This window comes from Lepidochelys kempii, chromosome 2 (genome assembly GCF_965140285.1).
Source record: "Lepidochelys kempii isolate rLepKem1 chromosome 2, rLepKem1.hap1, whole genome shotgun sequence".
Classification (NCBI taxonomy): Eukaryota; Metazoa; Chordata; order Testudines; family Cheloniidae; genus Lepidochelys; species Lepidochelys kempii.
Genome location: NC_136381.1, coordinates 89182601 through 89200611, shown reverse-complemented (window position 1 = coordinate 89200611; position 18011 = coordinate 89182601). Strand labels below are relative to the sequence as shown.

Genomic DNA, 18011 nt, shown 5'->3' with positions numbered 1-18011 from the left:
AGCTTTTTTCCATCTTTGGGATATAGCTACAACTCTGTTCAGACAAGCTAATCAATACTACTTCTAGAAGATTCAAGGGTTAGTTTAAAATAAAATTATGTCTGAAATTCATGATCTGCTGCGAGCCTAAAGGAAGCGTGACCACGCTGTATTCACTTTGTGGTCTCTCATCACTGTACCCTCTGGTGACCATGACACATTCTATTTCCAAGCTAAAAGTTGCTGGCTTGCAATAATTAGCTTTATAAATGGTAGACACAGAAATTTGCTAGTGTCTTGTTAGGCCTTTCTCCATACACAAAAATGTGAAGTCAGTGCTAGTGACAGACAAGAGAGACCTTACAAGAACTGTACTGCACCAGTTATGTTTTTTCCCTTTTATCCACCAAGCTGATTTTTCTCTCTAGCTTACTGCAAAATGAGAATGATCATTTGTCATTACATCTGTGCTTAACAGACTTAGCGACTCCTTTATAGTAGACTATATTACCTCATTCAATTGCTACTGTTTTTAGATATCAGTGGGTATGAAAAACTCAGAACCTTAAAAATCTGGAGTAAGCCAGGAACATCAGGAAACTGAGGGCAAATCTACCCTTAAAACGCTGCATCAGTGCAGCCGCACCAATGTAGCTGTGCCTTGTAGCGCTTAAGTGAAGATGCGCCTGCACCAACAGGAGAACTTGTCCCGTAGGTGTAGTTAATGTACCTCCCTGAGAGGCAGTAGCTATGTCAATGGGAGACGCTCTCCCACCGACATAGTGCTGTCTACATGGAGGGTTATGTCTTTCAGGGGTCTGGATTGTTCACACCCCTGAGCAAAGTAGTTACACTGATATCAGTCTGTAGTGTAGACTGGCCTAACTCTGAGACTAAAGGGTTAATGAGAACACATTTTATAACTCTACTAGACCACATAGCCTAGAATGCAAACATCATGTTTGATAAAATGCTCAGAATGATACCCCCCCTTCCTTACAGATACAGACTTCAGCTAAACTAGTATTTACAGTTTTAAAGGATAATCCATTAACAGACTCCGTACAGGGCTGCAAGTAATGTCTACCATATTGTGAAATGTTAAAAAAAAAAAAAAGGGAATCATTGAGTTATGCCTACTGAATAACTATTTGCTCTATTTCTCCCCAATATTTCAAGAGATTTAAAATATACTTTAACACATCTCAAATACTTTAAACAGGGGGAAAAAAGCTGGCCACAAAATGTTTTTGAAAGAGCTGCGTTATGTTCATTGCCTTGAGACTAGATTTGTTTTGATATGATCTATCAAATGGAAATTCACTACTTGTGTTGAAATAAGTGACAGTTCTGACACCAATGTTATGTTATTGCCTAAATCTATTTAAGCAACAAGACATGACAAGACATGAGTTACGCTGCATTAATTTCATGCCTATTCTGTTAGAGAGGAGGACAGGACAGCGTAGCTGCCACACCAAAGTATCAGTGAGTAAAACCCAACCCTCTTGCCTTATTGAGGGCCTTACTGAGATTATAAAATCATGAAGTAAGATTTGAAAAAACCCCAATCACAAAGTGCGTTATGCAGCAAAACTCCAATTCTAAACGGAGACTAATTTAAAATATATAAAGTATCATTAGAAATTAAGCTGTAATCCAGTTATTGCTCAAAACTCTTACTAGGTCCATTTGATTTCTTCTGATAATATGTTAATTGATACTTAGCCAATATACCCAAATAATTATTTCAGGAGGAAAATCTGTGTTTACAGAACTGGATTGACTGGCCTGATATTATAAGCAATAATACAATATTGTTCAATGATAAATCATTAAACCACTAACTTTAACAAATTCTAATGAAGTGTGTGTGCAACTATAGGTGTCAAAGGTTTCCACTCCTCCTCTCTCACTGCACACTGTTAGCTTACTTGTAAAACTAGTCATACAGCAGTGTTTATAATGCTTACATTATTTAACTATATTTAAAGGCCAAATATGTTCATCTGGATTTCAGACCAGCCCACATTAGGAATAAGTAAAACCAAAATATGAAGTCCTGAAGAATACATGAAGAGAAGCTATTATTCAACTGCACTATATAGTTTGTGTGTACAATTCTAAGAGGAGGACGTTTTAAAGAATCTCTTGCTAGGACTGCAATACAGCTCACATACTTGTTGGGTTGTGCATGTACCTGAACAGTAGGGCTGAGCACTATAGAAATGTTCTGGATGTTCATTTTTGTTTCTAGTTCCTTTGCGATAACATGGTCCATGTGCACAATCAACCAAGATATTAAGAGATGGTTACACTCTGGCAACTCCTTTAGCAAGCGTTGGCACTCCTGAACTTTTTCCCCCTCTGTGCTCTTCCCGCAAGCCTCTTCGAAGCGGGGCATTAGCTCTTTGGTAAGCAAGTTTTCAGGCAGTTCTCGTAGATATTGTTTCAGCAAGCTGGCTATGGTATTCGGCTCATATTCCTCCAAGTTGGGAGATTCTTCTCGATCATAGGCTGCTTTTAGTTCATCCACCTTTGATTTTATTCCTTAAAATATTTAGATTGAAATTAAAGAGACCTTGAAAACAAGTACATCAACCATCTTTACATTTAGGGTATGTCTACACTGCCAATTAACATGTGAATTGTAGCACAGGTAGGCATACCCAATTCATCTAATTAGTGATAGTAACAACAGTAATGAAGATGTGGTGGCACAGGCTTCAGCACAGGCCCTAGTATAAGCCCCCAGGGACACTGGATACATACTCATATTGCTAGCCCATGCCAGGGACCATTCTGCCATGTCTTCATTGCTACTGTTACCCATGCTAGCTAAATAAAAGCTGGCACAGGTATGCCTACCTGTGCTACAACTATTTACACGTTAATTTGCAGTGTAGACATAGCCTTAGATTTACAGGTTTTCTTTTATCTGCTCCTCCTTATTAAACACACACACACACACTTTTCCTTTTTAGATGCTTTTTTTTGTCTCTCCCTACCAAGAATGAAGTTAATTCAGAAAAACCTCTCAAGGTGACCTGTATGTTACAAAATAAAACCAAGACCAGTACGGTTTTGTGCTCAGTGCCTCTAAAAGCAAGACTAAGAAGGAAATTCATGCACATAAGATAGTGTATATGTTTTGTTTTAGGTCTCCTGAAGTCAAAAAACTGGCTCCTGCTCTGATGTGAAAAGGCTGTGTAGCTGAAGCACAGTGGCAGCCTGACAGCATGAGCATACGTGTGTGTGGAGGGGTTAAACACGTAAGAGACACTGCTTTACCATATTGGTATGATTTTATAAAGTTTAAATATTTGTGTATACCAAAAGACCCACTGCTAAACCACACTATATAGTAAAGCAATGGCACCTACCTGAACCCCACCCCCAAGTAAGTTGCCTGCAAGCTGTACCAGGGTTTCATGATCATAGAAATGGATGCAATGTCAGATCAATGTGGGAGCCAAAGCACCTAAAATAAGGGGAAAAGTTTAAGATCACTTGTGTATTTAAACTCTCAGTTGGCATTCAGCATGTATCCCTAAAATGAGTAGTTTTATTAAAAAATACTTGCAATTAACTTTTAATATTACAGAATAATCTCTAAGCAACAGCCCCCCACAAAGCCAGAGACCTCCTTTAAAAAAAACAACAACTCTTGTTTGCCAATTTCCAATCAGTCATCCCTCCTGGGAGGTGTGATATTTAAAACTCTCGGTTCGGGGCACTAACTGTGTCAAAGTGTGTATTTATTGTATGACTGGAAAAAACTATCCAATATCTGAGTAGCATTTTGATCCCCAAAACCAGGAGAATCTGTGTTTATGGGAGGGCTTTGATACAGTTTTCTGCAGATATGTGGATGGATAAAAATTGATTATTTTTGTTTTAAATAAAAAAACCCACCTGATTTTATATAAAAAACAAAACAAAAATAGATTTTGGTTTAAAAATTTGTTTTTTTACTCAAATCAGATTTTTTTCATTTAAATTAAATACAGGTTAATTTTTTTAAACTAAACCTATTTAAAATTAAATTTGAAATTAGCAATCTATATTAAGGCCTAACCATTTTAAAATCTATTAAAATAATTTAAATTAAGTACAAAAATAATATTAAGCAGTACGTTTGCTGACAAGTTTTACAGAAGGTCAAACCACTGAACTGGCTGAGTACCTGGAACCAGAGTTTACTAAACCAGCATTTGATAGTAGTAGTAGTCTCTTCTGCAGGAGCAAAGAAAATATTTTCTTCATTTCAGTTTATTCAACTAGTTCCGTTCAATGACTCGTTCGTTCAAAGTTAAGAACCAATCGGGAACTGAAAAAGCAGGGAAGCTGGTTTTCCTTTTCCAATCTATGAATAAAAACCTGGGACTAAGAGGGTAAGATCTAATAGTTCTAAAATCTAGAAGGACATGGTGACCAGAAACAATCAGTTCAATTCACTAAATACAGATAATACTTAGTCTGGTAAATTAGTTTTAAATGCAAAACATGTTTTGATAAACTTTTTTTTGCTTCTGTATTGATCACATTTAAGGTAGCTTTATTTATTAAAATGCTGTTTGTGAATTTTTAATTGAATTTTCATACATATAGAGTGTGACAAATACGTTAAAAAATAACCCTGAATGAATTTCCATTCTTATAGAGCTTGACACAAATCATAAGTAAAAAATTAATCATCTAATAAATAAAAAATGCATCATTTGCTGTTTTTAACCACAGCAAAATATAATAAGGAAGAATTTGAATAAATATAAATTAAGTTATATAACTGTTTAAATAAATGTGCATAATATACTGTATCCTCCTGGTTAGCAAAAATGAGCACCAAATTTAAGGCTATATTCACTTGTAAATCAACACATTTTAATTGTTACTAGCGAATGAGAATCAACCTTTCTTTAGGAAGATAATTAAAAATTACAAATGCAAACCACAATTAAAACCGATTAATCAAAACAAGATTTCCTGTGTACTGATTTAAATCATGATTAATATTGATTATTTAATTCAGTTCATCCTGCAGAAATGTACAGAGGAATCTAAAACTGAGAATTTTGGTATGGCTATAAGGTAAGCGTGGTGGGTTAAATGTGTTTCCCACCAAAAGACCCAGAACTGGACAGCATATTGTGAATAAAGAAAAGGCTATCCAAAGAAAATGAAGATCATCCTAGGCACAGAATTTCCAGACCTCAAATTATGAGGAACTGTTTTTGCTGTTATGCCCTAGCCTCAAATACAGTATAGGGTGAAATCATATGCAACTGCGTAAACTAATACATCTACATAGTAAAGGAATGAGGAATCTGATTCAACTAATAAGCTTAATTTGAACTCTCTTTCACAAGAGAGGAGGGGGATGCTGCACAAGAGACTGCCAAGAGAGCTCAAAAATAGGTCACAGAACAAAACCCCACACCATGTTATATTTCCGCAGGACATTGTGATCACTTGAATGCTCTGAAATACAAGGTCTGAGAAACAGTTTTGACTATTGCCTTATCTTTGCATCCCCAACTAATTCCATGCACATCAATTGAATGCAGGTATCTTAATAAAGCCTTTAAAATTACTCCCCTGTGCTATTTTATAGATTTAGATAATACATATTTTACTTGCTCTAAATGCTTTTTCTTATTTTCTGTCCTTTTTTGTTCTACAGCTCAGATACTTGGAATATTTGCACGATTCATATTGCAGGTGGCTTTCACAAATCAAATATATCTGTATATTTAAATAATGACTAAAATCATTGGTACTTGTATGTAGATCAATGTTATACAACTAAGGCTGCTAATTATCTTGGTGTTACTACCAGTGTGTTTCTTCAAATCCAAGCTGAAATTCTCAACTGCTGTTCTACATTACTAGTGGATTTACTGAAAGAAAAAAAGAAAGGTTTTGTATATATTTAAGTTCGTTTTGGAAGAAAATTAGAATGAAAGTGGATGGGGAAAGCAAAGTCAGGAGTAACCTATTTATTACTTCAACTCCCTACCAAATTTCCATTTTCATTAGCTAGAACTGTATCTTATTTCTAATAAAGGAGTAATATACTCAAAATAACCCCAAGCGCTGATCAAAACGTTTTAGCAGCTATGGCTTGACTCCAAAGCATGTTATGCTACATACCTAGTTTCCACCCCATCAAAAAGACCAAACCATATACCTTTTTGTTGCTACCTTCAGCAAGTGGGTGACCATGCTATGGAAACATTGGAGAAGGAGAGGTTCAATACTGAACACCTGTGCATCTGATAAACCTTTCCCTTCCCTTACACCATGAGACTGGTTTTGTAACTTAACCATCTCCTACTCCACAGGCTAAGAACGTAGAATTTTTTTCTCTACCATCGCGTAAGCTATCTTTCAGGAATTTCAAATCCATAGCTTGGTTTACAATTACATAGTTAATTTCACTGAAATTCCAGTCTTTTATGAAATTAAATGAATAAAACTATACATGTGGAGTGGATGTGTAGAGAAAAGCAAAGTACTATATTCATGGTTTTTTTTGGACAAATAAAGGTAAAGCCTTGAAAATCTGCACTTAGATGCGCCCAGTATACCTGAAACTCTGTAGATGCCTTCACATTTCATGCCATACTTCTCTATGTAATCTATACATTCACGGAAAACTGCTGGCAGGCGAATGCCATCGTACATCATGGTCCTGTCTGCTGCATCAGCCAAAGGAATCCCGAACACCGGCCTAAGACTTGGAACATCCATCTGAGGTACCTCTGGCTCTGGAGTTGGCTTTTTCTTTTTTTTCTTCTCCTTCCACTGTTTTACAACATCTGCTGCTGTTAAGTCTTTTGACTTCTTCTCTTTATGTTTTTCTTCCTTGTGTTTGTCATCTTTATGTTTTTCATCTTTGGGTTTTTCTTTTACTTTAAAATCCTTTTCTTTCTTTTTGGAAAAGCTGGGTTTCTTGAAAACATGAATTCCTTTGGACCGCTTCAACTTGGAAGGACTTTCAGCTTCATCACCAGAGCTGTCCTCTTGGAAGGCAGCATAACCTTCCGCTATTGGGAGAAAGAAGAGAAAGCGAGTGGCAGAAAGTTATCACCTGCTTTAATTTATTTTAAAAAAAAAGTCTAGAAGGAGAAAAAAAGGGGTAAAGGGTAATATTGAAAGAGACACGGTACCTGCCTACAACTAAAAAAGATCCATTTTTCTTTTTACAGCGTTAAGTAGGGCAATTATTAAATTAGCGTTTCACAGTTATGTCCAATATGAACTCATCTCATGAATCACCTAAACATTTGGTATTTTAAATACTTACTCAGTATGACAATGTCCATCTTACGTGCTATTTGTCCACTTAATAGTCAAGGAAATGCAAAATAAAACAACTGTCTGGCAACTTCTATGTTCCTGTAATCAATAGTATAAAAGTTGCTGTTATGAAAAATCATCTGCTACACAAGTACAGCTTTAATAAATGACTATGCAAAGAGTAGAGTCACTTAACTGCTCACTCCCTTTCTGAAAACGTTAAGAATCTTCTTAGGAGGAGTGTGAAATTATTACATTTTAGCCTCAGATCAAAATATCATTAAAAAGGGGGGAAACTTACTTTTTCATTAGATAAGTAAAGTTGTTCCAACTGTACTGACATATTACTTATTACTGCAGTTCTACATTTGCCTTATGTAGCCTGTGAGAGACTGCAACTCCAAAGTCACAGCCTAACAACACCACACTTCAGCTGCAAAATACAAGGTACTGTCTCTGAAATATATGCACAAGAGTTTTTATAAGCTACACCTCTGCAGCTAGCCCTGCCTATCCTCTAGGCAACAACAGGAAAATCTTTAAAGGTGGATTGGAAGGGTTTCTTTAAGCCACCTAATTATAGGTTTACATGCTCAATACTCCAAAGAGCTAAAGTAAACAAGAAATGGGTTCAACAAAGCAGAGATTTTACATGCAATATGTAGTTTTTAGGTTCCATTAAAGCTGTGGATAATCAGCTCTATCTCGGATGTGATATTCCTGAATGAGGTTTTCCTGATATTGTTCCATTAGTCAAAAACTCCTGGAACATGAAACTGGCCTATTATTTGCATGAGGGAAGGACAGAGTTAAGTCAAGCGCCATTTCTTAATGGACATGGTTTTAGATTTTTATTTATTTATTTTTTTTACACTACTTGGCTTGCAAGGTCCTCAGAGCAGGCACCGTGCGTGACGTTGTATGCTTGCATCTACAGGGCTAAGATGGATTTAAACCACCTTGTGCCCTTCTGATCCTGGGCTGCTCCAAGGGCTAGAGGGGCCCCAGCATAATTTAGACAGGCTTGATGGCAGGTTCCCTAAGCTGCTCTATAGACAACATAGTTTTTGCAAAGTTTTTATATTAAAATCCCCAAAATGTAATCGGTATAAAATATTTTAAATACACAGAACTGAGGTATACTAAATAAACTGAAATTACTTGACCAGCACATCCTCCTTTAACTCCCTCAAAAATACTCCAAGTTCCATGTTCCAGGGGGATTAACTGGCTAATGTAGAAGCATCAGCACAGTGCATGCTGGTGAAAGTGGTGTGCCCTGGCTTCAAGGGATCAAACAAAGTCATATGTTAAATCAAGCAAGTTAAACCCATTCTGTGAAGAGGGCCAAATTTCATATTTTCATTTGGCTGTGTGTGTGTCAAGTCTCCAAGTTCAGGAACATATACTACCCATGAACCACAGAAGAAATCCCATTGATAACCATGGGAGGTTTGCAGATCTCTCCAGGATAAAACATAGTCCATAAGTAGTAGCTAAACTTTAGTTAATAGGATTACTTTATCACATTCACCATTAGTCAAAGAGTGGTTCTGGACACTTTTAGGACAACCACTATTTCTATCCTTTAATCCCTTGGATATATGATTAACCCAATTTGTGTACAGAGTTGCATAATTGTGCAATCCAGGCTAAATCTGACTCATACAGTGTAGTTTATAGGCTTAAATTATAATACTGAGATGAGTGGAGACAGTTAACATATCTTAGAGCCAATGTTTCAGTTTTTCTGCAGTCTCAGGAAAACAGTTCTTTGTTGGTTATACTCTCTTCATGTCTAGAAGGCTCTCTATACAACAAGAGCTAAGAGTCCATTTTATTTCTTTAAAGTTAAATCTTGCATTCTATCACAGGGAGCCAGATATATATGTTAAGTGGGTCAGGTGTTTGACCCAACAAATATTTTAAATAATTTATTAGTTGACCAGCCCTCTAATTTTAGCTCTTTGGAGCATTCTGCATGTGTCTCTACAATTAACTGATTTAAAAATATGTAGGTCTGTTTTAAGTAAGCAAGAGGTAGGATGAAAAACAAGTTTAGAACAGAAGGAAGTTATGAGTACACTGATCCTATGTGTGACCCTGACATGAATACACATAAATATCTGTACTTCTATATCTACATAAAAATGCATATTATATATATATATATAAGGATGGAACAGAGATGCATGCATATTTAGCTTCTGTAATGGCTTTTTTCATTCCCCCTCTCCCTCCCCAATTTGTCTATTACTAGACTTGTGCCAAAATTTAGTAACGAACAAGTAGGTCACTCCATAATTATGTTATTTAATACATAAAGCCCTCCAGATTGTAAGTTCACATTCAGGCTATTGCTTTCCCTTGGGTGTGGGAAGCACCAGAAGTTGAAGTAAGTGTTTTGCTTTATTTTCATTGTAAAGGATTTTATTAGTTTTAGAAGAGCAAAGCAGAACCTACATTCATAGCACAGTTTCTCCCAGCAAAGAGAGAATGTCACAAAGCAAAAGTACAAATCCACAAGCTCAGGCCTGGTCTACATTTAAAAATTAGATCAACCTAGCTACATTGCTCACAGCTGTGAAAAATGTGAGCCCTTGGCTCGATAGTTAGGTCGACTGAAACACTGGTGTAGACGCAACTAGGTTGACAGAGAGACGGATTAACTCCACTGCTGGAAAAACACCTTCCATCTATGTGAGAAGCATCTACCCTATGTTGCTACAGCGGCACAGCTGAGGCACCATGACTGTGGTACCATAATGTAGACGTGCCTTAGAAGAGATAATGAACATAAAGGGGTGATGCTGGCAGACCAGGTGCCAGCTCATGCCAAGGCCCCTATGCTTTACTGAATAATGTCAAATGGAGAGCTGGAAACCTGTTTGGCTCACCTGTGTGTTAGCATTGTTAAAATAGATGTTACGTTTATAAGAATGTTTTTAGTGTTTAGACTTGATAAAATGCTTCTTGTGTGCTGCATTTACCAATCTCAAATATAACATCTGTATCCCATGGTTAAGGCTGCAAGTCTGTGACAGAGATCATGGATTCTGTGACCTCCGTGACTTTTGCAGTGGCTGGTGCTGACTCAGGGGCTGCCTGAGCCAGGCAGCCCCTGGACCAGCAATAGCAGTTTGGGTGTTGGGAGGGGGCACAGGGCTAGGGGCAGGGGAGTGCAGGGGCACTTACCCCCCTTGGCGTGGGGGACTCCCCGGCTCCCAATGGCATGGCCCCCCCATAGCTCCAAGGCAGCAGAGGGGGGTCCACCTCCACAGCTCCCATTGGCTGTGGTTCCTGGCCAATGGGAGCTGTGGCAGCTGGAGCTTGTGGCAGGAGCAGCGGAGCCCCTGCCCTGGCCCTCGCCACTAGGAGCTGCAGGGACACGGAGCCAGGTAGGAAGCTCCTGCCAGCCCTGCCAACCTTCCCCACCCCTCAGTACCTGTGGCAGTCCCGGGCCACCTCCCCCATCACCCGCCGTGCTGTCGCCCAGGAAAAGTCATGGACAGGTCACGGGCCCATGAATTTTTGTTTATGACCCATGACTCGTCCATGACTTTTACTAAAAATACCCGTGACTAAAACGTAGCCTTACCCATGGTATACAGCTATATTAAGTGTTTGCACTGTAACTGTGTAGCTCACCAAATAGGAAAGAGGCATTAATTAATGCAAAGTGCTGGTCCTCCACACAAGAAGGCCCACTGAAACCAAATGAGCCAACCATGAAAGGACAAAGACTTCGCTGATCCCCCCCCAACACACACACCCATGAAGAAGATACAGGCACAAAAACTTGTACATCAATTTGAACTCTAGGGGAAGGGTATGAAAGTCCCGGACTAGAAGGAACTCTATCACTATGCTGCTTGGTATTTGGGCAATATTTCTAAGCATAAGCAAGGGATCCCCAAGCTGCTTAGCTTGGGTTAGCTCTAAAGGACATGCAAACCTTGCATATTGCAGCAGCTTCTATTAGTCTTAAATTTCAAAAAGTATCTCATTTGTGTATGTTTGCTTACCTGCTTTAACTGCGTAAATAACTGTTTCTTTTCCCTAGTTAATAAATCTTTAGTTATTTTATTATAGGATTGGCTACAAGCGTTGTCTTTAGTATGACATCTGAGGTACAACTGACCTGGAGTGACTGAACCTTTGGTACTGGGAATAATCTGAATATTTTTGGTGTAAGGTACCACCTATCACAAAGGTAAATTTGCTTGGGAGGCAAGATAGACCAAAGTACGCAAGGGGACTGGTGTGACTCCTTGTTACGGCTGTTATAGTGCTTGAGGAGTTCACAGTTGATACTGGTTGGTGAAATCTAATTATAGAACTCACAACCAATTTGAGGTTTGTGCCCTGCTTCTTAACAGTCTGCCCTGTGGTTGGTACTGTCAGTCGTGAGCCACTCTAGACAGCTTGACACAAGGTAAGAAAATCCTAGGGACTTTATATCTCACAAATCGGAAAACAGTATACAGAGCTCTTCTTCTAAGACATCAGTTCAAGACAACATTGGGTTGGCAGAAATCAAATGTTAGCTGAGCAAGATGAGTCTGTCTCATTCCAATTCTTAATGGACAAGTGTCCACCTCAAAAAAACCTATCATTATAATGTCCATCTCTGCTGACACTTCACAGAGAGATCAATGATTGAATAAGCTTGCAGAGAGAACTACTCTTTCATTGCTTCAAGAACTAAACTCAGGGTGGAATGGGGAAAGTTTCATCCTTGCCAACTGAAAAAAAACAGTTACTTACTTGCTTGTAACTGTTGTTCTTCAAGCTGTGTTGTTCATGTCCATCCACATTATGCGCGCACCGCGTGCACAAGAGTCGGAAAATTTTTCCCTTAGCAGCTCCCGTCAGGCCAGTGGGGCCCCTCCAAGTGGCACCACTGTGCCGTGCATATATACCCCTGCCAGCCCGACCCCCTCAAGTTCTTTCTTGCCGGTGACTCTGACAGAGGGGTAGGAGGGTGGGTCGTGGAATGGACGTGAACACCACATCTCGAAGAACAACAGTTACGAGAAAAGTCAGTAACCATTTTTTCTTCAAGTGCTTGTTCACGTCCATTCCACATTAGGTGAATCACAAGTTTACCTCTGGAGGAGGGTAGGAGTCACGGAAAAACCGCTAGGAGGACCGCTCTGCCAACGGCCGCGTCCTCTCTGGCCTGCTGGTTGATTGCGTAGTGAGTTGTGAAGGTGTGCACTGAGGACCAGGTGGCTGCTCTGCAGATCTCCTGGATCGGGACCTGTGACAGGAAAGCCGTGGAAGTCGCCTGCACCCTGGTTGAGTGGGCCGGAACACCTGCGAACTCATAGCACGCCTGGATGCAGCTTGTTATCCAAGACGAAATCCGCTGCGCCGACACCGGGAGGCCTTCGCCTTCTCAGCTACAGCCACAAACAGCTGTGCCGATTTGCGAAAGGGCTTGGGGCACTCCAAATAGAACACCAGCACTCGACGCACATCCAGGGTGTGCAAGCTGCAATGACTTGGGTCCGTATGGGGTTTCGGGAAGAACACTGGCAGACAAATGTCCTGGTCCAGATGGAATTGGGAGACCACCTTAGGGAGGAACTTGGGGTGTGGCCGGAGCTGCACCTTGCCCTTGTGAAATACCGTATATGGTAGCTCAGACGTGAGGGCCCTCAGTTCGGATACCCTTCCGGCCGAGGTAATGGCAATCAGAAATGCCACCTTCCAGGAAAGGTGGAGGAGAGAACAGGAAGCAAGGGGCTCGAATGGGGGTCCCATGAGTTTAGAGAGGACCAGGTTAAGGTTCCATGGTGGGACTGGGGGGTGGGAGTACGGGAACACCTCTCCAACCCTTCAAGGAACTGCCCCACCATTGGGTGGGAAAACACCGTGCCCCCCCGAGAACCCCGGATGGAAGGCGGAGATGGCCGCCAGGTGCACTCTGAGTGAGGATGGGGCTAGCCCTTGCTGCTTGAGGTGCAGGAGATACTCCAGGATGGCCTGCACCGGGGTCTGGCACGGCTGCACCTGTCGGGGTTCACGCCAACATGAGAACCTTTTCCACTTGGCCATATAGGTCGCCCTGGTAGAGGGCTTTCTACTGCCAAGCAGAATCTGCTGCCTGGGAAGGGAGCACTGGCTCTCCAGGGCATTTAGCCACAGAGCCTCCACGCCGTCAGGTGCAGTGACTGTAGGTCAGGGTGGAGAAACCGCCCGCCGTCCTGTGTAATGAGGTCTCGGTGTAGGGACAGGACTACTGGGACCTCCATCGACAGCTCTAGGAGCTACATGTACCAGTGCTGGCGAGCCCAGGCTGGGGCAATGAGGATCACTGCTGCCCTGTCCCCACGCACCTTGAGCAGGACCTTGCGCACCAAGGGGAGCGGGGGGGAAGGCATACATCAAGCCCCCTCTCCACGGGATCGCAAAACGTGTCCGCGAGTGAACCCGGGCTGCGGCCCTGGAATGAGCAGAACTGCGGGCACTGGGCGTTGGCACTGGTGGCAAACAGGTCTACCCAGGGAAACCCCCACCTGCGGAAGAGCGAAAGCACAACGTCCATCCTGAGTGTCCACTCATGCATGCGGTACGACCTGTTGAGGGAGTCCACCAGCTCGTTCCACACCCCTGGAGGTAGGCCTCGAGGTGAATCACATGGGCTATGCAAAGGTCCCAGAGGAGGAGAGCCTTGTGACAGAGTGGCGAGGAACGAGCCCCGCCCTGCTTGTTTATATAAAACATGGCAGTAGTGTTGTCTGTCAGAACGGTCACACTGTGACCACTCAGAGTGGCGTGAAAGGTCTGACAGGCGACACGAACCACCCTGGGCTCCTTCACATTGATATGGAGTGATCGCTCTGCTCTGGACCACAAACCCTGCGTCATGATGGCCCCCAGGTGAGCTGCCCATCTGTGGTCTGACGCATCCATCACCAGCGTCAGGTCCGGTTGTGGGGTGGCAAAGGGGATGCCTTCGCAAACCATAGGCTGGGACTGCCACCACAGCAGGGAGTCCAGCACGTCCCTTGGGGCTATCACTACCAAGTCCAGGGGGTCGCTGCCTGGGCGGTACACCTGAGCAAGCCATGCCTGCAGCATCCTGAGTCTCAGTCTGGCATGCCTGACCACATGCATGCATGCTGCCATGTGGCCCAGCAGCTGCAGGCAGCACTTGGCTGTTGTCGTTGGAAACTGAAGCAGGGAGGCCACCGCTTGCTGGATAGCCCGGAATCGGGATACTGGAAGGCTTGCCCTGGCCTGCACCATGTCCAGGACTGCCCCTATGAATTCCACTCTTCGCGTGGGTACGAGCATGGACTTCGGGACGTTGACCAGGAGCCCTAGCTTGCAGAACAATCTCGGGGCCACCTCCACATGGCCTGGCACTTCCGCCTCGGATCGGCCCCCCAGGAGCCAGTCGTTGAGGTACAGATACACCTGGATTCTCTGCCTCCATAAAAGGCTGCCACCACCGCCATGCACTTTGTGAACACCCTTGGGGTCGTGGCTAAACCGAACGGGAGAACCACAAACTGGTAATGTTCTTGGCCCATGGTGAAGCATAGGAACCGCCGATGTGCTGGGTGGATGGTGATATGAAAGTACGTGTCCTTCATGTCGAGGGCAGAGTACCAGTCCTCCGGATCCAGGGAAGGGATGATGGTGCCCAGAGAGACCATGTGGAACTGGGTCTTGACCAGGAACTTGTTGAGCCCGCGCAGGTCTAGGATGGGGTGAAAGCCCCCTTTGGTCTTGGGGATGAGGAAGTACCGGGAGTAGAACCCCTTCCCCTTTAGACTGTGCAGCACCATCTCTACTGCCACCGCCTCGAGCAGCGAGCGGACTTCCTTCTCTAGGAAATGCTTGTGAGAGGGGTCCCTGAAGAGGGACGGGGAAGGGAGGTGAGGGGGGGAGGGAGGTGAACTGCAGCAAGTACCCATTCTGCACCGTGCGTAAGACTCAACGGTCTGATGTAAAGGTGGACCACGCATGAGAGAAACAGGACAGGTGGTTCAGGAAACAAGGGGACGGATCTGGTGGCTGGTCTGGTACGCTGACCTCGAGCACACCTTCAAAAGGTGTGGCATAGTGCCCGGCCAGGGTTTGTGCTGGCCTTTGTTCTGGCCCGGTGCATTATTGTTACTATTGTTGTGCCGTCGCCTGTTACCCCTGCATCGCCTATGGTAAGGCTCATGCCTATGGCGAGGCTGGTACTGGCGTTGAAGGGGAGGCTGAGGCTTAAAGGGCTTCCTCTGGGTCGCCGGGGTGTGCATACCCAGCGACTTAAGCGTAGCTCGCGAGTCCTTGAGGCTGTGCAGCCTCGTGTCTGTCTGGTCCAAGAAGAGCCCGGACCCTTCCAAGGGGAGGTCCTGGAGTGTATTCTGGACCTCAGGTGGCAGACCTGACTCCTGGAGCCACGCCGAGCACCTCATGACCACCCTGGACGCAATCGTTCTAGCCGCTGCATCCGCCGAATCCAGGGAGGCCTGGAGAGAGGTCTTGGCTACTGCAGGGCTGTGAACTCCTGTCGGGAACCTTGTGGGAGGTTGTCCTTAAACTTCCCCACCACTGCCCAGGAGTTGAAATTGTGCCTGTTGGGGATGGCCTGCTGGTTCGCAATCCTCAACTGAAGGCCCCCAGATAAGTACACCTTTCTGCCAAAAAGGTCCAGGCATTTCGCCTCCTTAGCCTTAGGGGCCGGGGCCTGCTGTCCATGGCGCTCCCTTTCGTTTACCGGTGAGACCACTAGGGAGCATGGACTCAGTTGGCAGAATAGGAACTCATAGCCCTTAGAAGGGGCAAAGTATTTATGCTCCACTCCCTTGGCCATTGAAGTGCTGGAGGCCGGGGTGTACCACATAGTCTTATAGTTGGACTGAATGGTCTTAATGAGTGGGAGCGCTATTCTGAATGGACCTTCGGGGTTCAAAATGTCCACCATGGGGTCCTCCTACTCAACTGTCTCCTCGGCCTGCAACCCCAAGTTCTGGGCGACCCTGCGCAGCAATTCCTGGTGGGCTCTATGGTCTATCAATGGAGGGCCGGACACCTCTGTACCCGCCACTGCCTCTTTCGGGGAAGACGAGGAGTTAGCTGCAGCTCGACCCCCGCCCGGTTGGTCCTCCTGCTCCCCTTCTCCTGTGGGAGGGGCCTCCGGCTCAGGCTTGGGCGGGAGTCCATGGGACAGCACTGGACTCGGTGCTGGTCTCTCCCGTTTATCCTGGGGGGATGCTGGAGGCCTGGATACTGTAGCCTCTGGCACCGTCTGGCATAGGTGTGGGGACCGGGACTGCTGCACCAAGTAACTTGCCCTGGACAGGGCCCCTTGTCGCTCCTGATAGGCCTAAGGGGTCCAGAAGGGCCAAGGGCCTGGCGGCCCTCATTGGGGTTGCCAGCCCACCTGAAGGTCCCTGTTGTCCGGGGCTCAGTGCAGGTAGGTATAGCAGCCGGAGTCGGCACTGGACTGCGGCGATGCTGATCACAAAGGCCATGGCGGTGCCAATGATCTGCGCCGGCAGGAGAACAAGCAGCTCCTGGCTGAGCGGGAGCGGTTCTGGTATCCCCGGATCCGGGACTGGTACCGGCGTTCCCTGCACTGGGACCATCTGCGGGAGTCCTCTGGAGAGGGCGGTCTCGACTCCTCCTGGTGCCAGTCACTGGGTGGTGCCGGGGAGTGGCGTGCCCTTTCCGGTGCTTCCTCGCGCCAACCCACTGCCAGTGCAGCAATCTCCTTCTGGGCCACTGGCAACTGTGAGTCCATGGAGTTGGAGCTTGACCGGGACCAACTCCAGGAGTGGTGCTGGGACGGTGTCCTCAAGCGGCACACCACTGCCGGCTTACCCCTCGACGGCACCCGAGGCATGGGTGCTGAAGGGTTCTCCCCAAACAGGAGGGGGCTTGCCGCCAACAGCTCGATGAGGTCCTTTGCAGCCTCAAAGGTGCCAGGTGTAGAGGGCTGATCCGTTATGCCCTCGAGCCTATCATTCACACTGAGCTCACTTAAGTCTGGGCTCGGTGGGGCTCATGCTGCTGGAACTGTTGGCATCAGCGCCAGTACTGTGGCCTTCCTGCTCTTATTGGCACTCGGGACCTTGGGAGGCGCTGGCCTCCTGTGCGGGAATGACCACGCCTTCCTTTCGGCTGTGCCGGGGGCTGCACCAGGGAGGATGAGCGGTGCCAGGGCCTAGCCTGGCGCTCTGGGGCCAACAGTTTACGGTGCTTAGCCAGTGCCGGGTCTCTCAGTAGCTCCGGGGCACTATGCACCAAGGAAGCCTGAGCCGGCGTAGAGTGCTCTGGGCCTGGAGGTTGCAATGCAGCTCCATCAACAGCTGCTTTAGACAAAAGTCGATTTCTTTCCTTGTTCTTGGCTTAAACGCCTTGCAAATCCTTCACCGTTCAGTTTGATGTCCGTCCCCCAGGCAACATAGACACGAATCGTGGGGGTCACTAACTGGCATAGGTTTGCGGCACGTGGCGCAAGCCTTGAAGCCGTGGCCTTGCGGCATGCCCCGCAGCGGGTGCTGGAAGCCTCCAAGCTCCTAATGACTTAAGTGTCCGCAATAGGTATGTTAACCAACTGATACCAGCTACTCTAAAGGCGAAGGGATTGCTCTTCTATGAGAGAGAGAGGTTGTTCCAGCATTGTCATGGACGGTAAGAAAGGACTGGAGGGGGTCGGGCCGGCGGGGTATATATGCACAGGGCAGTGGCACCACTCAGGGGGCCCCGCCGGGAGCCGC

At 45.0% G+C, this 18011-nt stretch overlaps 1 protein-coding gene across 7 annotated transcripts in view; it reads right to left on the bottom strand.

Moving 5' to 3' along the window:
- Positions 1-18011, bottom strand: part of RALBP1 (ralA binding protein 1) — a 98348-nt gene that overhangs the window by 15502 nt on the left and 64835 nt on the right. For 6 of the 7 annotated variants that reach the window (XM_073331597.2, XM_073331596.2, XM_073331595.2 and 3 more), the window contains 2 exons: positions 6570-7028; positions 2180-2529 (listed from right to left, as the gene is read on the bottom strand). In XM_073331597.2, coding sequence (XP_073187698.1) covers positions 2180-2529; positions 6570-7028 — 809 coding nt within the window. Of the gene's footprint in view, positions 1-2179; positions 2530-6569; positions 7029-7288; positions 7381-18011 lie in introns of those variants that run through there. The other variant, XM_073331598.2, reaches the window with a different exon arrangement.